The sequence below is a fragment of the Gossypium hirsutum genome, chromosome D13 (assembly GCF_007990345.1).
Source record: "Gossypium hirsutum isolate 1008001.06 chromosome D13, Gossypium_hirsutum_v2.1, whole genome shotgun sequence".
NCBI lineage: Eukaryota > Viridiplantae > Streptophyta > Magnoliopsida > Malvales > Malvaceae > Gossypium > Gossypium hirsutum.
In genome coordinates, this window is record NC_053449.1 from 63458739 (window position 1) to 63484566 (window position 25828).

Below are 25828 nucleotides of genomic sequence, written 5' to 3' on the forward strand. Positions count from 1 at the left end.
CTAGGTCTAGAAGTTAGGATGATAATTTTGTAGTGTTTAAATGTTTAATACAGGTTTTAGAATTGATTTAATGAAAAATTTATAATTAACAAATAAATTTTAAAATCCTGAATTAAGTTACATCCATTAAATTATATTTGATAAATAAAATGTAAAAATTAAATAAATTCACAATCAACACTAAATTTATTCTATTAACAAAATAATAAAAAATTCAAACATAATAATATTGACAGTTAATTTTCTTTAAATCAACGCTAAAACTTAAACTAAACACTAAAAGGTTAACACAGTCATTTTTTAAGAGCAAAATATGTAACTTTTATCAAATACGGATATCATACTAGACCAAAAAATAACACGGGTACCACATTTGAAAAATGTGTAAAATTCAGTTACCAAATTATATATTAAATCTTTACTTTTTAAAACCTTACTCTTTATTTTTTTTCTCTTAGTCATTTTTAATTTTGACATAATGATAAATTTAGCTCTTAATGTGTGCATATTTTCTCAATTTGGCTGTTATTATTTTTTTGAGCTAAATTTAGCCCTGAACATTTTAAAAATAGTCAAATTATTATTTAAAAAAAAAGAATTATTGATTAATACGTTAAATTTTTAAAGATGATAGCCTGTTAGAGGTGCTCATGGGCCAGACCCAACCAAAATGTTAAGCCCGTTTGTTAGGCTCTGGCCATAAAAATGGGCCTAAATTTTTGTCCAAGTCTGGCCCGGATAAAAATGTTAAAACTCGAGCCCAACTCATATTAAATTTTATATTATTTTTATATAAAATTTTAAAAAAATATATAATACATCAAAAATACTAAAAATATTAAAAAATGTATACTTAAATAACACTAAAATAGTTGCAACTTAACAAGCAAATGCCTCTAAAATAGTAACAAAATTAAAAATAAAACAAGAGTTATACAATAACAACAAAATAGTAGCAATATAATAGTGAAATGGTAAGAAAATAATGAAAAAAAAAGAAAATAGCAAAAAAAAACTGCATTTTTTTTGCATATTCGGGCCGATCTGGGCTCAAGCAAAAAAAGCCTTACCTGAGGCTCAGCCTATTTTCTAAACAGGCTTTATTTTTTTGTCCAATCTCATTTTTCGGGCCTATATATTTACCTAAATCCTCCCACTTTTTAGCCGGGGAGCAAGTCTATAGCCTGCTATACTTCATGCTATTTTTAAAAAGAAATATTCATGCCACCGAGGTTGGCAAAGCTCTGGCCCTACTAAATTGGAAAATCACTGTAATGTGTCTTGGAACAGTGCCACTTAGGGGCGTAGCCATGGGGTTGGCAAGGGCCCCGGTCCTCCCTAAAATGGAAAAAATTTTATTCAGGCCCTTTAAATTTTTTAAAATTTTAAATTAGTAATGGTAATAGTGCACTTTGGCCCCCTCAAAGTGATAGAAATTTGATTTAATCCTTTAAAATTTATAAAGATATAGGCTATTCAAATGATGAATTTGTATTTTTTACTATTGTAAAAATTAAAATTCAATTTCGCCCCCCCTAAAAATATTTTTTGCCTTTGCCTATACTTTTCAAAACTTGAAATTGTTAGTCATGACTCAAACCATAATAGTTGAATTTGTTTGGTTAAATTCAAATACTAGCCTTGTACTATGCATACAGCTATAGATTTAATCAATATTCTCCAATTAGACCCTTCTAAGCCCCTATACCTTTCGAATTTTGAAATTTTAATATTGATGCAAATGACAATCGTTAATCCATTAACTGGATTTTATGAGTAATACGCGAAAATAACAAGCTGACATGGCATTGCACATATGATAATATTCAACGCGTTAGATATTGGAAATAGTAAAACTTAATGAATTTAACAGTTATGTTTGGTGATGATAAAAAATTTAAAGTTTGAAAAGTATAGGACTAAAAATAACCAAATTAAAGTATATGGATTAAATTCTTAACTTTTGCAAACTACAGGACTAATAGTACAATTTAACCAAATGTAATAGTCGGTGTAGTTGGGTGTAGGGGTGAGCAAAACTCAATTCGACTCGAAAAAATCGAAAAAAATAATATAAATTTTGAGTTAAACGAATCGAGTTATTCAATTTTTTTTTAATTTCGAGTTCGAATCAAGTTAAGTTTTCGAATTCAAATAACTTAAAAAATCCGAATAAACTAAACATCAAACTATAATATTTTACTTTTTTACCCCAAACCCCCAAACATTTTTACTTTTCTTACAAAACTTTTACTCCTCACTTTCCCTTCAAAACTTTTACTCCTTCCCACTTTCCCTCCAAAACTTTTACTCTCCTCTCATCTCACCCCACCCCCCATCTACCCCAAACTCATTTCTTTCCAATTTTTTTAAAATATTTTCACTCTAAAATTTTTCTCACCCCATTTCTTTTCCCCAAAAATTTTACTCTCCAAAACCCCTAAAAACTTTTACTCCTCTTTTATCCCACCCCCATTTACCCCAAACCCATCCCCCCTCATTTTTTTTGAATATTTTCCTTCCAAAATTTACTCCCCAAAACCCCCAAAACTTTTTATTTTTCCCCTAAACATTTACTTCTCATTCTTTACCCCAAATCAAAAATCAAAATCATCCAAAAAAAAATCCCTAAACTCAAATAGTAATAATTTTATTTATATATAGTGTTGTAACTTAGAATTTTGATATGGATTATCCTAGTGGTATCCATAACATTGTTATTTCAAATGCAATTTAATTTGAGGTCATTTTATTTAATGTACTATTTATATTATTGAATTTTTAATCATATTGAATCTTTATATTAAAATTGAAATATTAATGATGTCATAAAATATTTATGTTAAAATTTTTTATGTTAGTATCAATTTCACATTTTATCTTTAAAATAATTTTTATTAAATATTACATTTTTACATTTAATATATTTTTTAATTTCAAAATACTTAATTATAAGAATCAGAAGATAATTGAAACAACTAGTAAACAAAGAAGCTAACCCATATATAAAATATTAATAAATAAATTATGAGGTGATGAAAGTTAATAACAAATTTGATTCGAGAAAATTTTAAATTGAGTTAATATTTAAAATATGATTGGTCAACACTAGAGGTGCTCATGGGCCGGGCCCAGAAAAATTTAGGCCCAGGCTCGACCCGAAATATGGGCCTCAAATTTTGTCCAGGCCCAGCCCGAGAAAAAAATTTCCTAAGTCTGAGACTGGCCCGGCCCGACCTATTTTTTTAATAAACACCAAAAATTTATTTTTAAAATAAAAAAAAGTATTTTAAAAATATTTTTAAAATAAATAAAAAATATATTTATTATATATTTAGGCCGGGCCGGCCCGGGCTAAAAAAGTGGTACTCGAGGCCCGGTCTGTTTTTTAAACGAGCCTCATTTTTTTACCCAAACTCATATTTTAGACCTATACTTTTACCCGAACATTTCCATATTTCGGAGGAGTCAACACCGCAGTTGTGCGAAAAAAGAAAATTAATGGTGAGGTGAGTAGTTTACCCATTATTATAATATATATTTTCTTCCATCTTATTATCAGTACTATAAAAACAACACACGAAGAAGACGATGTAGAAAACCAGAAAACTCAAGGTATTTACGAGAATTAAGCAATAACAATGGAAGGGATAGGGCACCGAATGATTAAAGTGAATGGCATAAACATTCACGTAGCTGAAAAGGTGAAGGTCCAGTCATCCTTTTCCTCCATGGCTTCCCTGAGCTTTGGTATTCATGGCGTCACCAAATCCTTGCTTTATCTTCCATGGGTTACCGAGCCGTTGCTCCCGATTTGAGAGGCTACGGTGACTCGGATGCTCCCGACTCAGTGGAAAGTTACACTTGTTTCCACATAATCGGCGATTTGGTGGAGCTGATAGACGTATTGGATCCGGATGTAGGCAAGGTGTTTGTTGTTGGGCATGACTGGGGAGCTTACATGGCTTGGTTATTGTGTCTGTTTAGGCCTGATAAAGTGAAAGCTTTGGTCAATTTAAGCGTGCCGTTTATAAGGTTTGATCGGGAAATTAAGCCCGTTGGTGTCTGGAAAGCTGTTTACGGCGACGATTATTACATATCTAGATTTCAGGTAATTTTATCAAACACCTTAGATACAGATAGTTATTTTACGGTTTTGATTTTTTTTTTTGCTATAAAATCTATGTTATCGCTAGATTTGACCAGGATTCATATGTAGAGAGAGTTAATATAACTTTTAGTACCTGAATTTTATAATTAGGTTCATTTTGGTATCTGTCTTCTTTTCCACTTTTATTCCTAAATTTGTCAACTAAGTCCAGTTTGATTATCAAACACCTTAGATTTATAAATCATTTTTTCGCAACCGTAATTTAAATTCCGAATCTAGTTTTGCATTAGATATGTCCTGGTTTTATACTTTTAGTCCCTGAATTTAATAATTAGGTTTATTTTGGTACTTATATTTGTTTCGGTCTACTTTAATACCTAAACTTGTCAATTAAGTCTATTTTGATTCTTAAACTTGCCAAATGTGACTTGACACTCTTCATAGTGTCGTATCAACAAAATTTTGATGAAATCCAAATTTAATGATCAAAATAAACTTAATTGTAAAATTCAAGTACCAAAGTGAACCTCAGACAAAATTTTCAGATACCAAAATGGACCTAATCATCAAGTTTAGAGACTAAAAATTATATTAAACCATGTATATGTACTCTAGATTTCAACTTTTTCAGCTATGGAATCAATGTTTATTTTAACTAACTATGATGTCCTTATCGGCAACCGCAATTTAAATCCCGGGTTTGGTGAGGTTTGATACAAGATTTCAAGTAGAATTATGAAGAATACAAGTTACATACAAAGTTCCTATTTGCTATTTCGATTTTTTTTTTCCTTACCTTAATTATGGTATCTGCATCCACGATTTCAATTCGATTTTGCATTGGATTTGGCAAGGTTTTATTATTGGAACTGAGAAGACTGTTTGATGCATATATATATGTATACGTATATTAATATAATTACAGGAATATGGAGAAATAGAAGGTGAATTTGCTGAGGTTGGAGTGGAGAGAGTTGTGAAGGAATATTTGTGTGATTTTCCAGTTTTGTTGCCAAAAGGGAAACTATTCAAACGTCCATTAGATGAACAGATTACATTGCCTTCTTGGTTGTCTGAGGAAGAAGCCAATTACTATGTCACTGTATTCCAGAAAACTGGCTTCACTTGTCCAATCAACTATTACAGAAATCTTGGCAGGTATGTGTACGTGTATATATGGGATAATTGTTGGTAAAGTATCATAGGATAGAGGTGTTAGTGGGATTGCATTTTGTCTATTCTACTGAAAAAGAGAAAATTAATCATTATACGTTAAATTAAAGAACAAACCGGTCATTCTATTAAAAGTTTTATCTATTTCTATTGTTAAAAATAGATTCTTATATGTCAAAATGAGATATATGAGGCATGCTATATATCACAGTTTGGTTTTTTTGTCTACCATACCAGTTTTTAACCATACAATGAAATTTTTATAAAAAAGGACCAAATTGCTCTTTAAATTGACATGCAGGGACTAATTTGCCCATTTTTTTAGTAGGAGTGATAAAATGCAATCTGACTCTTAAACTTCTATGATTATTTTACTGATAATTATTCGAGTATGTGCACCTATAAGTTTTTTCTTTGTTCTCATAGAGTGTTGGATAAGGTTAGACTTGTTAATTCTAATTCAAGCTCAATCAGATCAATATAAATTCAAGCCTAACTCAATCCAAATTTACTGTAAATATTGAAAATCTTAAAACTAAAATGACTCGGACTTGAAACAATCCAAATCCAACATGATCAAAAAGACAACTCCTCATGCTAAATGATTCGAACAAATAACTCTAATCAACCCAATTCTGATCCAAACACATAATGACCTAACTCAAAAAATCCAAGTTTCAAATCCATATGAACTCGAATCCAAAATAGCAATATTGACAAATTTGTTTGTTGAGTAGGTGATGTTGAGATTGTATTTTGGGTGTGTTTTGTTTTGTTGGCAGGAATTGGGAGCTGCTGGGACCATGGGTGGGTAGTAAGATCAAAACACCAGCCAAGTTCATTGTAGGTGATAAGGATTTGGCTTATGGTATGCCAGGGATGAAAGAATACATTCACAATGGTGGGTTCAAAGAAGATGTGCCATCTTTGGAGCAAGTGGTGGTAATGAAAGGTGTCAGCCATTTCATTAACATGGAAAAACCAGAAGAGATTAGCAGCCACATATATGATTTCTTTTGCCAATTCCATTGAAAAAATGAATAAAAATCTTGTAAAAGTACCATGAAAGCCCTTATACTAGAAGTTGAATTGCATCTTGTTCTCTCTACTAAAAAAATGAGCAAATTAGTCCTTATATGCTAGGTCAAAGAACAAATTGGTCTTTTTGTTAAAAATTTCATCCACTTCTACTGTTAAAATTGGTCCTTGTGTAACAATTTGATTTTTTTTGTTAGCCACACTAATTTTTAATAGTAGAAATGGATAAAAACAATTTAATTGAAAAAATTAGTTGGCTCTTTAATTTAATGTGCAATAACTAATTTGCTCAATTTTTAGTAAATAAGGTAATATGCCATCTTACTCTTAATATAGAGGTATCTATGGTACTTTTACCATAAAAAAATGTATTTCAAGCCTTTAGTGTAATAAAAAACTTGGTTAAAATCCAAGTGGCGAAAGACTTATTTATTATTTACGTTGAAAAGTGTTATCAGAATACTTTTGAAAAAAATAAAATATCCAATTTAAGTATAATGAGCCAAAAGCACTTAAAAGTAAAAAACTTTGACTTTTAACTTGTGTTAAAATCTCACTATAAAAAACATTGTTTGATTAAAAAAAAAAGTCCTTTCTTACCATTGTTTTTGACTTGAAATCATGTTTTAGAAACATGGTTTGATTTGAAAAACCTTAATGCTAATATTTTTTGGTTAGTTCTATCATAAGTCTTCAAACAATAGATTTAATTCTAAATTGATCCTAAAAACGTTTTAATTGAGTCCTTTTTATCATATTAATTATAATCTTTTGTCAGTTTGACTATTAAGCTCAAATTTGACATGAAATTTCCAAATTTTTATGTACATGACATGAAGCATATTTATACTTAAATTAAACACTATTTTTATTTACACGGGTAGGGAGTGTTAAGTCGCTTGGTGAATTAAAAAATTAACTTTTGTCCTTTTAAATTGTCTATACTCTCCGTAGGGTAATACCATAGTCTAATTGTTGTAAAAATATACTCTATGTCATACCCAACTTAGATTGTTTAAGAGTAAAGCCTTAATGATAAATTTAGCCACTAATATTTGCATATTTTGTCAAAATGACCCTAATTGTATTTTTAAACTTTTTTTTGCCATTAGCTTTTTTTTTTCAATATGCTTTTTCTAACAGATTTAATGAAAGTATTATCAAAAAAATTAATAGAGATAATGTGAAATACATATGTGAAATATTTTTAATGAGATGTAATTTATTACTAAGATAACCCAATAAGATAATTACATATAAAAAATAATAAAAGAAATAAATAATACATTAAATTAAAAAATAACCCTTAATTTTAAAAAAATAAACATAATTATCTAAAAAAAATTAACTTCGTAAAAAACTTTTTAGTAAATAAATGTATAATAAACGTATGAAAGATTGAAATCTTTTGAAAGAAAAAAAATTAAAACCTTGAATTTATTCATTAAATCTGTTAGAAAAAACAGATTGAAAAAAATAATAAAGGTTAATGACTAAAAAAAACTCAAAAATACAATTAAGGTCATTTTAACAAAAACGTACAAACGTTAGCAATCAAATTTATCATTAAGTAAAAACTAATCTAAAACCTCCTTTTTAAGATTAAGAAATAGAAGCATAATAGATGAGATAAATTAAACAACCCTTTAGACAAACTCAATGAATAAAATTAAATTAAAAATCAGATTTGAGTCTGACATATTGAGATTTGCAAGAAGGAAGCTTTGACTTTTTTCCCTTTTTTTAAACCTATAAACAAACAAAGAGTGGGTAGGGATCTTGACCATCGAACTGCTGTTTTTTTATTTATAGTTAAAAAAAAAATTTAGCAAAGGGATAAACCTTCCAGTCTTAAATCGTACATGAAACACCGACATCGACATTCAGACATTGTTTGTCCTAAATAGATTTAGTCAATACAAAAGGCAAACAACAACAACAACAAAAAAAAAACAATGCCTTGGTAATTTTAAGCGGGAAAAAAAGGTGAAAAACACCAATGCAGAATCAAAACAATCATGTCCTACTAGTACAAACTTATGGTACATGATAATCGTTAAAAGCTCAACATACTTACAATTAGTAAAACCCGAGAGGAGGACTGTTAGGTTTCTAATGAAGTTCTATCGTCCGGACCGGCGAGCATGATCTGGAAGATTTGTTTAGCGGCGGAAAGAAAAATGTGGTGAGCAAATTGAATGGATTTCATTGGTTTGTATTCAAAACATAATGAATGTTTACAAGCAAGAATTTGGAGAACTACTACTTACACTGCAGTCAAAAGCAAAACTCCGGGCAAGCATGATGGCTGCATTTCGATCTCTCTCTGATTCAAATGCTAATACAACCGAAAATCCTTTCTTTGCTAGCCAAAACAATGCCTGAGCGGCAGTGTTTCCGCCACCTCGGACTCCACAGAGCTAAAGCATAATCATAACATATGAGAAACTAAACAAAGTTATGTGCAACGGATATGAATGTATCAGAAATGTCATGTTTCGTATCGATGTGTTTGCATGCAATTTTCGTTCTATTCCTTTTCTTTATTCTTTTTTCAAACTATTCAGTAAATTTCTTCTAAAAAATAAAACCCAATAGAAAAAAGAAACAATGTAAAAGATATACACAGAACTATCTTCAGAGCGAATATTTCTCAATTTTTCGCTTTTCCCATTAGAGAAACTACACTAGTTGTCACCCAACTAGAAGTGATCATGGGTTGGGCAGCCTGGCCCAGCCCAATGGCCTGCCCAAAGAAAAAAAAACTTTATAGCACAATACAGTAAAAACAAGGTACCATCAGATAATTTGTTTGACATCACATGATGACTTTTTGCCAGTGAAAATATTATGACCTTACCTATGTTAGATCATTTGTATTAACTGTACAATGATTGTGCTACCTACTTCCTATTCGAAGTATTCAAAGTATAAAGAACCATCTCAACGGGAAATATAAAGCCAAGGACTCTTTACATGCCGGTTGAATTACCTGGAGGCGGTACTTCAACTGCATTTAATGGAGGCGTTTGGGGTTGTGTCGTGCTACCAGCAGCCATGCCAGTGTATTGAAGTGTATCAAAATTGTTCAATTCGACGCCAGCTATATAGTCGAAGGAGGCGGGGAATATGCAAAATAATGAGCTAAAGAAAATAATTTAATGTATCTATGTCTCCATAGAGAGGATATATACATTCGGTTCGCCATATGTCGGTGATGCTAACACTAGGATCCGATAAAAGCCAATAATCAGCATCATTCTGCGTAAAGAAAGTACTCGCTATCGATTTATTGGAAGAGCGTATGGATTGAAAACGTCATTGTATGAGTATTTTGAGACAATCAAAAGAATATGATATCTGAAAGACAACGTGTTTGTTTTCTGATCTTACATCAGGATCTGAGGGAACAATCTTCATGATCCCGCTTACAAAGTCCTGTGAGACATGATGATTTAAGCACATTCCATTAATATATTGGCCCTGTGTTTCGACCTCTCTGCTCCCTTCCGTTACCATGCTGCTGGGTTTTCATCCAAGCCTGAAGTAGACGGTAAGTTTACCGCTTTAGTGCTAGGACGAACATTTATCATGCCATACGACGAGATTTATATCATACCAAACTTTAATCGACAAGAAGCCGTAGTTACCTGACAAGGTAATCATCTATAGGACCAATTGAGCTTCTAAGGACAATCCAGTATCTCCTTTGGAGAGAATCATCATCCTGCTATAAAAAGAAGGGTTTGCAATTATGATCGAGCATGGACATGCAAACTGTACATTAATTCTTCAAGCCTTTGAGAATACCTCGTCAGCATCAGGGACTTCCAAAGTGGTTCCTTGCGGAGCTTTAATGGGAATCAACATTTCGTTCTAAACAAGGCAATAAAAACAAATAGTTAACAACCGAAAGTAGAAAGCATCCCTAGCAACAGCATTAGCAATGCCAGGCGACCTTATACCAACTCGAAAACATTAATGAAACATTCAAGCAATAAAAAAAACCTGGAAACAGGGTAAGCTCTTGATATCTTCCTCGGTAACAAAAAGGCACCTGAGACGGGGAAAGATGAAATTAAGTTGCTCTTCTGAAATCATGCAAAAACTGTAAAAATAATATCTCGAGGGTAAGTAAAGATTTACTTGTTATTAATTTTTGTCTTCACTTAGTGTTGAGAGCTGGACTGCGATGCAACATGGAGCCAACAGTCAGCTACTGTCTAGATCAGCAAAGCAACTAAATTGCAGCCATCGAGCTTGGCAATATTGCTTGGTGCGCAAGACTGAAGCTGAACCAGATGAAGCAATTGACTTTGGAAGTTTTGTTCTTTTGTAATTTAGTTTAGTTCAACTTTAACTAGTTTCCAAAGTCAGTAGGATTAAGTTTGTGATTGGATCTTTGATGTAAAAGCTGATATGTCAGCTTATATTTCATTTTGTTTTAAGCTTGTATTAGTTTAGTTTTAGTGGGAACAGTTATGTCATAAGGTAACTGTCAATTAAATCAAAAATGTAACTCCATTATATTTCAATTTTTGAATGAAAATACATGATGTTCAGTTACTACATTTGGCTGTGCATTCAAGTTTCTTTTTGCTGTTCTGCTTGTTTTTCTTTTCTGCGTCGATTTCTCCTTGCTTTGCTTGCAAATTTGATTGTTGTTTGCTGCCAAAGTTCCAACACTTAGGTCCCTCAATCTTTCTTGCATCTCTCTGTACGGTATAGAAAAATCGGTAATAATTTAGCAAATGAAATCGATTTAACTGAGGTAAGAATAACAGAAGCCGTAATCGCTTTAACCTTATTTGTCCATCTAATCTGTGTTCCTGATTATGAAGGTTTTCAACCTCTGCCTGCAAGGAATGTTACCGTTATGAAGCTCCCACTACAAACTTAACTCATACAAAACACAAGATGTTTAATCCGCCATGTTCAGGTATTGTATTATTAGTCACGTAAATTAATGACTCAACAAAGCTGTATTCCGATAAGCTAAATAGCACAAGGCTGCAAGGTGAAAACAGCAGACAGATCAAACCATAACAGCTGAAGCACAATCATTAAAGGATCTGAATTTCATTAACAATTTGTTCCCAGTTTCAGAAATCATACCTGCAAAGTAGCAACATTCGCATCAACCTCCCCTGGCCTCCAGACATCAAGCCCCCTGACATTAACTAAAAGATTTGAGTGTTTTCTTAAGTAGGAAACCGTTCAATGCCAATGAGTAGATTAGCAAGGATGCAGATCATACTTCCACTGAATTCTGTTCTTGAGTTTCTTTTCTATAAGACCAATTCCTTCAAGGACATTGGTTATATTATATATCCTCCTCTTTTGCACCTAGAAGAACAAAAAACCATCAAGAAACGGAACTGTACGATCAATTGAGCAAATAATGAAACAGTTACCTCTAAGGTACCAGCAGCTTTGTTTAAATCTAGAATACCATCTTCAGCTTGTTCAATCAAATTTATGAACTTCTTTGTCAAAAGTCCTGAGTTTAAATTCAAGAATAATGTATCAGTTTCATACAGCCACTTAACTTTTCTATAATGGTTTCATAATAAACACCTGAAAAAGAATACTTAGGGGCAACTAAGCTAATGGGGAGGAATTGCCATAACTGGTGGCGGTTTAAGCAATTTCATTCCGATTTCTTGTACATGTTATGCATAGAGCTTGGACCGAGCAACGTTTGTGTTGTTTTATATGTTTATTATTTTGGTCGGATGTATATGTGTAATTTGCATGTATGTTACTCTTTTTCATGACTTTGTGGAATGTGGTAATTTGTTCCTACATCACCAATGGCCATGACAAGAAAAGTTGTGTAGCATCTATAAATTTTCTCTAACTTGGCATGTTCTATCTCTGTCATTCATTCAGGAGTGATGGATTGTTTGTCAATGAATCATTGGATGCCATTTCACCAAAATCTAGGATTCTGGTTGAATCTATTTCTAGGTTTTATTTTATAATTTTTGGATGATTGGTAAAAGGTGAACAAAAGGACGAAATACCTTGCTTCAAGGTAAGGGTAATTAACTGCTACTGAACTACTTTGCAGACTCAATTGTAGATAATTCTTGGACATCATTGATCAAGGCATATACTTGAGTTATTGTAATTACTCCTCAACGTAAAACTTTAACACTTAAGCTAAAATCGAAGATCCATTAGTAATATCTTCGGTTCTCAAAAACAATACAGCTAATGTCTCTGCAATCAAATACAAGTAATATCTTCCCTTCTCAAAAATCAGTTTAATGGTCAAATGATAGAAAAGCTAAAAGCCAAAAAAAAAATAAAAAAAAAACCTTACCATTTGCAATCACATGTCTAACCTAATTTAATTTGCTTTTCGTCTTTTTGTGTTGCACCAATTCTCTGTTCCAACTTTCGTTTTCTTGGTACTTTAAAATCATTTTCAAAATCATCCTGTATCTCAAGTCTCCTACAAACACAAGTATCTTAACAATTAGGTCTTGCTCAATTTTGAAGTAAGCAAAAGATATTAATCAAAAATAAATGGATGAAATATAGATCTTACATTTCCCATAGACGCTCACTCAAAATAACAACAGGGCTTGATACAGTGATGCCATTGTCTTCCTTCTGTTCGCGCCATATTAATGTTGCATGTGCCAATACAAGTTGGTCTTTCAATGCCATTGAACTTCTTACTATCAACTTAAAACACTTTCTTTCCTCAATGTTACTAAAGTTTAACACATCTGGTTCAACCGATATCTTAATATACCCTGGAAATGCTTCTTGTACTTCTTCCCCAAACCTTCTAAATGTTCTACCATGCAACCTTATTTCCGCCTTGTAGGTGCACTTGGGACAACCTACATTTGTCAGTGTTCTATTAAATATGTATTCTGACGCTTTATCCAACACCAAACTGAAATTCGGTAAGTTAAGATCCGTCCCTAAAATTTTTTCTCCTTCAATGTTTTCTTCCATTAATGCTAAATATTCCAATTCACCCTCACGGCTCAACAAATATCTTCTATACTCTTCGGGAGATATATCATATACTAAGCCTGGATTCATTGCTTTCAATGGATTAATACATCCACTTCCCATTGCTAGCACAGCTGCGTTAGATGACTTTATCACTGGATTTGCTGCAATTATTAAAAGAAAGTTTATCTTAAAACTCCATAAGAATAAAAGAAAATTTCATACCAACAAACTTGTAATAGTTAAAAATGTTTTAATAAAACTAATGGATGGGAAAGAAATTTTCAATTACCACTGGTCATTATAGCTGATTTAATTCTTGCTATCCCCCAATCCTTGTGAAATGTCTTAATGTAGGATAGCATGCCAGCAACAACTGCATTAGCCATTGAAGTGCCACTCATCACCTGGTAATGAGCATACATATTTTGAGCATCGTATTTGTTAGCACATAAAATATCTTCTCCCGGAGCACATATATCGGGCTGCGAAAGTATAAACCAAAAAATATCAATTGTATGTACACAATAAATTATGTATTATATCAAGAGATAAAAAAGAAGAAGATATAATTACCTTTAGTACATATGGATCATATGGATTTGGGCCTTTTCCGGATATAAGGCTAACTTTACAAAGGTCCCCATCTTGTTCTTCTTAAACAGTCTGATAAATTTTTGCTTTTTTTTCTCTTGAAAAATAATATGATAAAAACAATGTTAATATTTAATAGATATACATATAAATTATCCAAAATAATGAAACAATTTTAAAAAGTATACCTTCTGTTACTGTTGTCTATATACTTCTGAATTTTAATGCCATATTTTTTCGTCAGTAAACAACAGGTCTATGAAGCTCATATGATTGAGAATCATGTCTCCGAGATGAGCACAATATTCCAGCAACATTTGCATTTAAAAGCTCTTTTACTCTCCCTTTTATTTCCTCATCACCATAAATAATTTTCCCGTTCACATCTTTTCGAATCTCTATTTTTTTCTTTTGTAGCTGAGATGTTTCAACTTTGGATTCAACTTCTTTTCCTTTGCTTGTTCCTACATCTTTAATAGTGCTTTTAACATATAAACAAATATTTTGTTAGCGTAATTATTATATACCAATATTAAAATTACAATATAATCTAAATAGAAATTTATAGAGCACATACTCGGACCAATGAATTAGTTCATAATAATCTACATCTTTATCCATAAATGAACCGAACCCCTAAATTAAAAAATATATAATAAGTTAGTACCTTATCAAGCTAGTAATTTAATTAGATAATGATGATGTACCTTGATTTGTGTTCCACCTCCTAGCTCAACTTGTGTTATGAATCTTCCACCAGAATTACATGATCCGACCTCAATAACCCAAGGAGCTAACCCTCCCGATAGAGTGTAATAACTGTGACCATGATTACCCGAAGATGTACAAACAACTACATTTTCTTTCATTGCCAAATATCCTCTCATATTAACTGGATCACATAGATACGAAGAAATACTTGACAAATTATCAGTGCTCAAAGATACCATTATTACATCCACCTTGTCCAAAGTAGCTTTCTTCATGGCATCAAGCAAAGAATTTTTTAAAACTTCAACACTTTTATCAACTGTCACTTTATCACCAGAAACTTTGTAGGATGCTATTCTAGCAAATGGGTTTGCTCCTTGTATTTTAGAATTGGAAATTCCAGAAATATCTTTCAGCAAATTTATTTCTGTTAAAGTTCCAGTGGCAATGGAAGCACATGCAGTGCCATGACCATTGAGGTCTTCCGGAAAATTGAAATCAACAAATCCTGTCGCTTTAGTTAACACCTTTCCTTTGGTGTAATTTTCAATAGCCACAACCTTTCTGCATTAAATATCAATTTAAATCATCATTTTTATTATAAAAATTAAATTAGTAATAACTGAATCAAAATACATACCTTTTAAAAGGAATATTCAAGTGGTTGGATTCCAAAATAGAAATATGTTTATCTTCAAAACATTCATGATTCACATTTATACCCGAATCAATAATCGCAATTATTGATTTCGACTTTTCTTCCACTGAAATTTTTTCTTTGTCTTCAAAACAATATTTTTCTTCTTCATCCATGATAAATTTTTGAAATTTGAATATGCATGGTGTAACTGATATCATCTGCATTAATAGAATGGTTAGTGATCCTAACAAGTAATATAAACATAATTATTCAAATTTCATTCAATATTTAACACAATTTTTTGAATTTTAATTCTAAAACTTGAAAAACCTATATTCAATATACTTTTCATTCCTATATCACTTTTCTTTCCTTTTTTTTGGTGAATTACAAAAACAGACGGGCGAATTCAGGGATTGGCAGGGGCTCAGTCCCCTATAAAATGAAAAATTTTCTATTTAAGCCTTTTAAAAATTTTCTATTAGTAAAAGTAAAATTGCACTTTGACCCCCTAAAAATGATAAAATTTTAATTTAATCTTTCAAAAATTGTATTTTTACTATCGTAAAAATTACAATTTAATTTCAGTCCCCCTACAAAAATTTTTCAACTTCGCCCCTGAAAATAGTCCAAAGCTCGAACAAAGATATAATGTTATTTTTAAAAAATAACTACAATATTTACCTCATTTCCATAAATGTTTGTTGAGCTGCAACATGTTAAATTTTGGTTCCCTTTCTCACTGTCAATGGCTTTAGCCGTGTTTGAGCTTGAACCAGCAACACCCACTTTGCATGTGTCAAACCTTGGGTTCCATGGCAACCTTGTATTTGATGTCTGGTTCGATGGGTGAAGATCATTTCTGGTTTTTTGGATTAACTCGAACCTGTTATAGGGCGGTCTGGTTCCAAGGTATTCATGCCATAGCTGAGTTTTTTCAATATCAGCTTCCATTATGGCCTATATACTATATAAATGTTACAATGATTATCATCAAGTAACAAAATCGGAAAGCTGGCTGTTGTTCTTGAAAGAGCACATCCTAGTAAAACAGGATTCGATTCAAAGGTTTACTTGTACTGCAAGAAATTCAGGGATTCATTTTGGAAAAGGTAAAAAACTCAACCTCTCTCAAAATCGGAAAATGAACTTCATGTATTGCTAAAGCAAGCATTATTAGATCTGCATCCTGCAAAAGAGCAACATGAGTGACGAAAATGTGTCGTGACCCCAAAAAATGAACATGAATTAAGTTCACAAGGCATAGTGTACCAGCCCGTATAAGCAATGGCGAGTAATGCAGTCATATCCAGGGAGACATCGTTGGTACCGGATGAATGACATCATCTTGTGTTCGCCTTCACCAGGTACATTTGCATCAGAAACTATAACCTGATTGAATACAACAGAGAATTCAGTTCACGCATACATTACAAGTAGTAGGACATTAACTTCAAACTGGAATTCGCTTCCGGCCTGAATTACAAATTCAGTTCATACATACGTACATACACACACATGCATGCAAGTAGGAGTAGGACATTAAATTCAAACCTAGATTCCCTTCCAGCTCGAATCACCATTCATTCGTGACTCAATATAATCTTCGGGCTTCTTAGACAACCTATACATAAACCCTGTTCCTGGCGTAATGACATTTGAATCAAAAACTTCACACTCCTCTTTCGAAAATACCAGTTTGCCTTCCATCTCAAATTGCCTCCATAATCGATCCTCTTCGGCTTCCTACAATGAACACAAACTTGTAAACCGTATCTACATTCTATGAAATTAAACCATTATAAAAACAAACATACCACAATCTCATCGTTGTTCGCTGCGCCAAACCGTCTTGATCTCTGTTGATTCATCTTAGCTCGTGGAGCTACACCATCTACAAAATCCAATAAGATCAACTTCTAATATACTATTTATCGGTAAAAGTACCATGGAGGTTCTATACTAGAAGTCAAATTGCATTTTGTCTTCTCTATCTGTAAAGAACTGAGGTAAAATGAATAAAACTGTATTGTGATTGAATGAATATTCTGAGTTACATCTCTTCTTTATTAACAGTATAGTACTTATAGAGTACCTTGAGTAACTGACTACTAACCTCATAACTGTTTTGCATAACAATTTACCAGATACTAAACTAACAGCTACAGACAGAATAACAGACTCTTTATCTATACTTAACACTATCAAAAAATTGAGCAAATTAGTCCCTGAATGTTAGATCAAAAGCAAATCAATCCTTACCACTAAAAATTTTATCCATTTTTACAATTAAAAAATAGCTTTGCTGACAAAATAACCCGAGAGTAATAACAATGACGTGTTGTCTGTCGTGCTACCCTACTCTTTTATCTAAGGGACTAATTTACCTCATTTTTATTAGAACGAGTAAGGCCTCCACGCTTTTACAACTATTTATCCAACTTTATTCAAAAATAAAAAAAAGCTTTACCAATTGCCACATATAACAGCTTCCTCGGTCTAACAATGTATTCAAAGATACTGGTGAATATATCTTCATATGCACTTGGATGTATTACAGACTGCATTTAAACAAACACAAAGTAAACACTTTTTTTTATATGTGCATGTATGTGAGATTTTGAGATATATACATGGATGAACATACCTGATCTTCAGGACGAATGATACCATTCATATCAAGATAAAGGTTATCAAACTCAATACCATTTAGATTTAAAGAGCTTGTATCGACACAATGACCATGTATATGTTCTTTAATGGCTTTTACCCTTATGTTAGGGTACTTATTCACTAACCAACGATAAAAAGATGGAACACCCATTGTTTCCTTTTTCTTTTTTCTTTTTTTTTGTGGATGACAAGCTAAGGTGTTTGGTAACAGGGAAGGGAAATGATAGTAGTTGTTGCAGTTTTGCAGATGTTTAATGAAGGGAGAAGATTGCGGGTCACTGATAGCATGGACTTGATTCGATTGAGGGTTAAAAAATAATGTTTGTTTTTATTAGATCTTAATTCAAATCACATGTTTATATTCTTTTATGTATTTTTAATTTGTTGGTAAATATTTATTTTAATATTTTTAGTGTATTTAGTGTATTATATTTTTTAAATTTATTTTTATATAAAAATAAGCTAAAAATTTTATTACGATCAGGCCGAATTAAGCTCGAGTTTATCATTTTTAATATGGATCGAATTTGAATAAAATTATAAGCTCATTTTTTCAGATCGAATAAAACCTAAAAGGTGAGCCTAAAATTTTGCATCGACTCGCCAATGATCAAGTCTACTATTAAAGTAATCCGATGGCAGAATTAGAGTTTAGATGGCTTTATTTTGTGACAATTTAGCCATGGGATTTTTGGATGTGATGGGGTTAATTAAGTCATTTCCTTGCAAAATTAAAAGAAATAAAAATATTAATTTATATGGTTTATATATTAAATGGTTCCATAAAGTTTAAACTAAGTCCTTATATTTTATATTCACCTATATAAATTCCTGTTCTTTATAAAAACTTTTAGTTTTAATTACTTTGCTATTTTTCATGACATGAACAATAAATTGACAAAATTACATATAAATAATTTGTTTAATTACACAAATACATAATATTTGAAAAAAAACTTTAGCACAATACAGTAAAAACAAGGTACCATCAGATCATTTGTTTGACATCACATGACGTATTTATGCCAGTGAAAATATTATGACCTTACCTATGTTAGACCATTTGTATTAACTGTACAATGATTGTGCTACCTACTTCCTATTCGAAGTATTCAAAGCATAAGGAACGATCTCAGCGGGAAATATAAGCCAAGGACTCTTTACCTGCCGGTTGAATTACCTGGAGGCAGTACTTCAGCTGCATTTAATGGAGGTGTTTGGGGTTGTGTCGTACTACCAGCAGCCATGCCAGTGTATTGGGTGTATCAAAATTGTTCAATTCGATGCCAGCTATATAGTCGAAAGAGTCAGGGAATATGCAAATTAATGAGCTAAAGAAAATAGTTTAATGTATCTGAGTGTGTCTCCATAGAGAGGATACATTCGATTCGCCATATGTCAGTGATGCTAACACTAGGATCCGATAAAAGCCAATAATCAGCATCATTCTGCATAAAGAAATCAGGAAATGAGTACTCGTTACCGATTTATTGGAAGAGTGTATGAATTAAAAACATCATCATATGAGTATTTTGAGACGGTCAAAGGAATATGATATCTGAAAGACAACGTGTTTGTTTTCTGATCTTACATCAAGATCTGAGGGAACAATCTTCATGATCCCGCTTACAAAGTCCTGTGAGACATGATGATCTAAGCACATTCCATTAATATATTGGTCCTGTGTTTCGATGTCTCTGCTCTCTTCCGTTACCATTCTTGCTGCTGGGTTCTCATCCAAGCCTGAAGTAGACGGTAAGTTTGATGGCAGACCTACACCTTGTATCTCTTCAAATTTCTCCTCAATTTGACTAGAATAACACAGAGAGAGAAGAGGAATTATCAGGAAAGTTTACCGCTTTATTGCTAGGACAAACATTTATCATGCCATACGACAAGATTTATATCATACCAAACTTTAATCGACAAGAAGCCGTGGTTACCTGACAAGGTAAACATCTATAGGACCCATTGAGCTTCTAAGGACAATCCAGTATCTCTTCTGGAGAAAATCATCATCCTGCTATAAAAGAAAGGTTTGCAATTATGATCGAGCATGAAAACGTAAACTATACATTAATTCTTCAAGCCTTTGAAAATACCTCGTCAGGATCAGGGATTTCCAAAGTGGTTCTGTGCGGAGCTTTAATGGCAATCAACATTTCGTTCTAAACAAGGCAATAAAAACAAATAGTTAACAACCGAAAGTAGAAAGCATCCCTAGCAATAGCATTAGCAATACCAGGCAACCTTATACCAACTCGGAAACATTAATGAAACATTCAAGCAGTAAAAAAAACCTGGAAACAGGGTAAGCTCTTGATATCTTCCTCAGTAACAAAAATCCACCTGAGATGGGGAAAGATGAAATTAAGTTGCTCTTCTGAAATCATGCAAAAACCGTAAAAATAATATCTCGAGGGTAAGTAAAGATTTACTTGTTATTATTTTCGTCTTCAATTAGGTCCCTCAATCTTTCTTGCATCTTTCTGTATGGTATAGAAAAATTGGTAATAATTTAGCAAACGAAATCAATTTAACTGACGTAAGAATAACAGAAGCCGTAGTTGCTTTAACCTTATTTGTCCATCTAATCTGTGTTCCTGATTATGAAGGTTTTCAACCTCTGCCTGCAAGGAATGTTACCGTTATGAAGCTCACACTACGAACTTAACTGATAGAAAAGACAAGACGTTTAATCCGCCATGTTCAGGTATTGTATTATTAGTCACGTAAATTAATATGACTCAACAAAGCTGTATTCCGATAAGATAAATAGCAAAAGACTGCAAGGTGAAAACAGCACACAGATCAAACCATAACAGCTGAAGCACAATCATTAAAGGATCTGAATTTCATTAACAATTTGTTCACAGTTTCACAAATCATACCTGCAAAGTAGCAACATTCTCATCAACCTCCCTTGGCCTTGAGACATCAAGCCCCCTGACATTAATTAAAAGCTTTGAGGGTTCTCTTACGTAGGAAACCGTTCAATGCCAATGAGTAGATTAGCAAGGATACCTATCATACTTCCACTGAATTCTGTTCTTGAGTTTCTTTTCTATAAGACCAATTCCTTCAAGGACATTGGTTATATCATATATCCTCCTCGTTTGCACCTAGAAGAACAAAAAACCATCAAGAAACAGAATTGTACGATCAATTGAGCAAATAATGAAACAGTTACCTCTAAGGTACCAGCTGCTTTGTTTAAATCTAGAATACCATCTTCAGCTTGTTTAATCAAATTTATGAACTTCTTTGTCAAAAGGCCTGAGTTTAAATTCAAGAATAATGTATCAGCTTCATACAGCCACTTAACTTTTCTATAATGGTTTCATAATAAACACCTGAAAAAGAATACTCAGGGGCAAAAACAATACCTAAGGAGCTATCATAACGACAAGGACCTGCAGGAGTGAGATTATTGCCAGGAGAACCTGCAAATTTTCATAAGTTCTCACTATCTATTATCCGACTTTTATTCATTTAGCTTCACGAGAACTTGGCTACATTGATACTTACCAAGATTTGAAGAAGGAGTTTGAGAGCCAAATTTGCTGCTTTTCGCTAGCCTTGATGTTTTTTGAGCCTTCCCCCCTTTTCCCGAAACAGGTGTTTGGGAAAGACCGATAAACACTTCATTGTATCCTCGAGGCAATGTCCACTCACCAGACTCGACTTCTCGATCTGCTACATCACTCTTCCTCTTTAACTGATATACCACATAATATTCCCAAAATGCAATTAGAAACAAGGGAAAATATCGTTTTCCTTTTCGGGCTCAAACATAATGAGAACAGAGAAATTTCCAGCTCCATTCAAGGAAAAGGCTTCCTGGTAATAAAAGTAAGTTGGTTGGAGGAAAAATAGAGGAAATTTATTTACCTAGAAAAAAAAGCGGAAAGACATTTGCTGTTTCGAGCATTATCAAATCACACTATGAACTCAAAGGCATTTCTCCATGGAAGTGGAAAGAAACTCAGTATGATCTACGAAACATGTTGATGATCAAGTTGTTCTTTATTTTTTTTATTTTTTTTGTAAATTTCCATATTTTTTGTCTTCCTTTTGTGGATTAATAATAAAACCCGATCATTTAAATTAAGGTCATAATTGACCTAATAACAAACCAATTTCAATAAAACCCGCCAAAATTCCGAATTAAAAAATTACAAAACCCCAATTCCACTTTCAACCACACAAATTTTCCCTAAAAATAAGCAGATATTCATACAATTCAGAGCCAAATCACAACACAATCATCTCTCAACTAAATCATGAAATGAAGGAGAAAAGATGTACAGGAGACTTAACGACCATGGCTTCGGCTTCTTGATCGGCGATGCTACGAGGCTCAGCTAAAGCAAAGCGGTGACAATCGTCTCCGGGAGCCATAGAGAAAAGTAGCTGTCGATTTAGTGACTGTTGATTTTGCTGCTGGGATTGCTTCAACAACTGATCCGCAGCTTGAGAACCCGACATCACATAAAAACAACTCAAAGTTAACCTTTTTTATTAAAAAATGAAAGAATTTTGGGTTTTTTTAAGCTTTGCTAAAGGAAAAATACAAAATGACTCCTTTTTCTGAGAATTTAGAGTAGATTCTGTTTGGTTTGAAGGAAAACGAGGGAAAAGATAGAGGGGAAGGAAACAAAGGCCAAAGGGAGGGAATTTGTGTTCAAGAATTTAATTAGAGCCGTAGGATTTAGTGGGTAAACACAATTTACTCCAAATGCTAAATTGAAATTACGTAAATAAATAAATTTCTTTAAGAAAATAATAAAAAAAAGGGTTCGAATCGGCGATTCGCACCTTTTGTTAATGGGTAAAGTGGCGATTATTTAGCGTGCATACGCAAGATTAGGCGCTACATTGTTAGGGCACCATTTCATTTATGGTACGAAATTCAAATATAAAGAAATATCGATTGTTTTTATTCGATCTTAATTCAAATCACATGTTTTTATTTTATTTTTAGTTTATTTGTAAACATTTATTTTAATATTTTTATTATATTATATTTTTTAAATTTATTTTTATATAAAAATAAACTAAAAAAATTATACGACCTAGCCGAATCAAGTACGAGTTTATCATTTTTAATATGGATCGAATTTGAACAAAATTATAAACTCATTTTTTTGGATTGAATTAAACTTAAAAAGTGAGCTTAAAATTTTACTTTGACTCGCCGATGATAAGGTCTACTATTAAAGTAATCTGATGGTAGAATTAGAGTTTAGATAGCTTTAGTTTTGTGACAATTTAGCCATGGGATTTTTGGATATGATGGGGGTAACAAGGTCATTTCCTTGCAAAATTTTTAAAAAAAAGGATAAAGAGAAGAATTTATCTTATATGGTTTATATATTAAATGGTTCCATAAAGTTTAATAGCTTATTCAAATCAGTCCTTATATTTTATATTCACCTATATAAATTCCTATTCTTTAAAAAAACTTTTAGTTTTAATTAGTTTGCTATTTTTCATGACATGAACAATAAATTGACAAAATTACATATAAATAATTTGTTTAATTACACGAATACATAAGTAAAAAAATTATTTATTATTTTATCACAAATTTATTAGTTGTAAGAATTTCAATATGAATGTATCATAATTTTCATATAAATTTGTGGATTTAAATTTTGTATAATCAAACAATTATTTACAAGAATTTATTCAAATAAACTATTATAATTTAGGGGTTAATATGCAATTTTATATATACATTTTTATTTTTATAATATTTTACATTAAATTTTATTTTGATCTAATGCTCATAAAGTACTAACACAATTATTAATATTGTATCATTTCATGTTTATATTTTATACACATAATTATATTCATTTGAATTATTATTAATACTTTTCTCTAATATGATATATGTATTATATTTTTTCAATGTAATATTATATATTTTGGTACACTAAAAATCAATCATTAAACATTAAAAAATATTTTTAATGCAAAAATATATAATTTTTTTCAATTATAAATTTTCGTATTAAAAAAAAAACAGTGTTAGAGAATCAAAACACAAACATTAAAGAATCTTTCAAATAACATTCACTTTAAACCACTTCCAGAATCATTGTTATTAGATTTGCACGGCCCCCTACGCCATGCATTGTTCGTGTTTGATGTTGATGACCGAAAAGAACTTAACTGTTGCGAGCTCCTTCGCCATTTCTGCCCTCTTCCATAACCAAAAATACTACTATGGCTAGGTTCAGATATTTTCATGTCTGCAATGGCTTTAGCCGTGTTTGAGCTTGAACCAGCACCACCCACTTTGCATGTGTCAAACCTTGGGTTCCATGGCAACCTTGTATTTGATGTCTGGTTCGATGGGTGAAGATCATTTCTGGTTTTTTTGGATTAACTCGAACCTGTTATAGGGCGGTCTGGTTCCAAGGTATTCATGCCATAGCTGAGTTTTCTGAATATCAGCTTCCGTTATGGACTATATACGATATAAATGTTACAATGATTATTAGCGAGTAAATAATTTTTGAAGAAGATTTAGGAAGTTTATATTACCTTTTCGGGATATTCAACACCCTCTAGAGGGCGTGGGATATGTAGTTTTCCGATAGGGATCTTGAACGGCAACGACATGTAAAAAAAACATATGAAATCCAACCTGTCCATGATTTCTACATGCATAGTTTCGAACCGGCTTACATGATAGGTGACGATGATACATGTCCTCTAACAGCATCACTACATTAGGTACGATGAACGGTCAGATAAATAATATAGCTAAAACATGAAATGAAACAACGTGATGGACCAACCTGATCAGTTCGGATTCTGTATGCAACTTTTGATTATCAGGCAAAAGTGTCAAAATCTTTGATCCTAAAGTGCTTGGTACAAAGAGTTGATCACTTTTCACTGCATTTCTTTCAGTTTCTTCCTGCTGAAGATATTGTAAAATGCCGTCTCATTGATTGCATATAATATATATAAGTTCATGAACCGAGTTCTATAGATGAAATGAAGTCTCACCGTCAATTCCTTCTCAAGTCTTAGTGTCTCCGATAGAAGCCGTTCCTCATCGATAAAGGGAAGCTTGCATATGCCCTTAGCAAGAAGAGTTCATGCAAAATTTTCATGCATTAATAACTGATTCTATAATAATGGGAACCATACTAGCAAGGGTAAATGTTTTGAGCAACCAACCTGCCATGCGTGGCGCTTTCCATCCGTGTCGATTTCGAAATCTAAGAAAAATGTAGGAAAAAGAGAAAACATGTTGTGAATCTGTAATAGGAACACTTATACCAGCATCACACGATCCATAACCCAGAAAACAGGACTAACCTGTAGGATAGAAGTCAATGATTTGGGAATCGGCATCGGTGATAAGTTTTGGATACAGTTTCGGAAGTGCATGAGCACTGCATAAAACCAATAACATATTACGAAAACCGAAATATCGGAAGTTAGTATCCAAATCAGAAGAGGTAATATGGTATACCTTCTGGGTGGCAATACACTCATTAGTTGATCAAAGGGCTTAAAAGGTTGACCCTTCTAGAACTTTACACTCACTTGAGAAAGACCCTTCATGTCTGATGAAAATGGAGCATAGTAGTAGGGATAATACCTAACATTTTAATGGATCTCTCATCACGTAGCAATACTAATTCTAGAACATATGTATGTATGTATGTATGTATGTATGTATGTATGTATGTATTCCGGCAGAATGGAAATTCCAGATAGCTAACCGGGACGAAGATGGTACACCGAAGAAATAGTATAAAAGCAATCATGGAATGGATGGATGTATGTATGACACCAAAGAAATAGTATAAAAGCAACCAGATAGCTAACTATCAGTGTACTCAGAGCATGTATGTATGTATGACACCTACGTATGTATGTAATGA

General features: G+C 32.4%; 2 protein-coding genes, 1 long non-coding RNA gene and 1 pseudogene across 4 annotated transcripts; 1 reads left to right on the top strand and 3 right to left on the bottom strand.

The window, feature by feature from the left end:
* Positions 1-3520: 3520 nt before the first annotated feature.
* LOC107944347 (epoxide hydrolase A-like) lies at positions 3521-6817 on the top strand (annotated as a pseudogene).
* Positions 6818-11005: 4188 nt separating this feature from the next.
* On the bottom strand, positions 11006-17809 carry LOC107944264 (cucumisin). Of its 2 annotated transcripts, XM_041109591.1 has the most exons (19): positions 17713-17809; positions 17060-17136; positions 16797-16988; positions 16515-16634; positions 16369-16431; positions 15927-16284; positions 15243-15460; positions 14599-15166; positions 14469-14527; positions 14080-14372; positions 13874-13988; positions 13590-13782; positions 12879-13461; positions 12651-12782; positions 11737-11822; positions 11580-11668; positions 11438-11492; positions 11126-11178; positions 11006-11037 (listed from the first exon to the last, which is right to left on the bottom strand). In XM_041109591.1, exons 6-10 carry the CDS (start codon positions 16194-16196, stop codon positions 14132-14134), a joined length of 1356 nt encoding a protein of 451 aa, XP_040965525.1. In that variant the 5' UTR covers positions 16197-16284; positions 16369-16431; positions 16515-16634; positions 16797-16988; positions 17060-17136; positions 17713-17809; the 3' UTR covers positions 11006-11037; positions 11126-11178; positions 11438-11492; positions 11580-11668; positions 11737-11822; positions 12651-12782; positions 12879-13461; positions 13590-13782; positions 13874-13988; positions 14080-14131. The 2 variants fall into 2 exon arrangements, with proteins under 2 accessions (XP_040965525.1, XP_040965526.1); XM_041109592.1 differs by having other exon boundaries at positions 15927-16431.
* Positions 17810-18798: 989 nt separating this feature from the next.
* Positions 18799-22776, bottom strand: LOC107943900 (transcription factor E2FB). Its single transcript, XM_016877918.2, is given in 15 exon segments — positions 18799-19167; positions 19170-19205; positions 19297-19363; positions 19507-19726; positions 19859-19935; positions 20018-20083; positions 20216-20264; positions 20354-20404; positions 20493-20545; positions 20807-20861; positions 20949-21037; positions 21106-21191; positions 21302-21358; positions 21444-21633; positions 22224-22776. Coding segments are annotated over 15 exon segments (1368 nt in total). The 5' UTR covers positions 22404-22776; the 3' UTR covers positions 18799-19075.
* Positions 22777-24947: 2171 nt separating this feature from the next.
* Positions 24948-25337, bottom strand: LOC107953074 (uncharacterized). Its single transcript, XR_001699053.2, has 3 exons — positions 25257-25337; positions 25116-25156; positions 24948-25016 (listed from the first exon to the last, which is right to left on the bottom strand). It is a non-coding gene; the product is annotated as an uncharacterized lncRNA (long non-coding RNA).
* Positions 25338-25828: the final 491 nt, after the last annotated feature.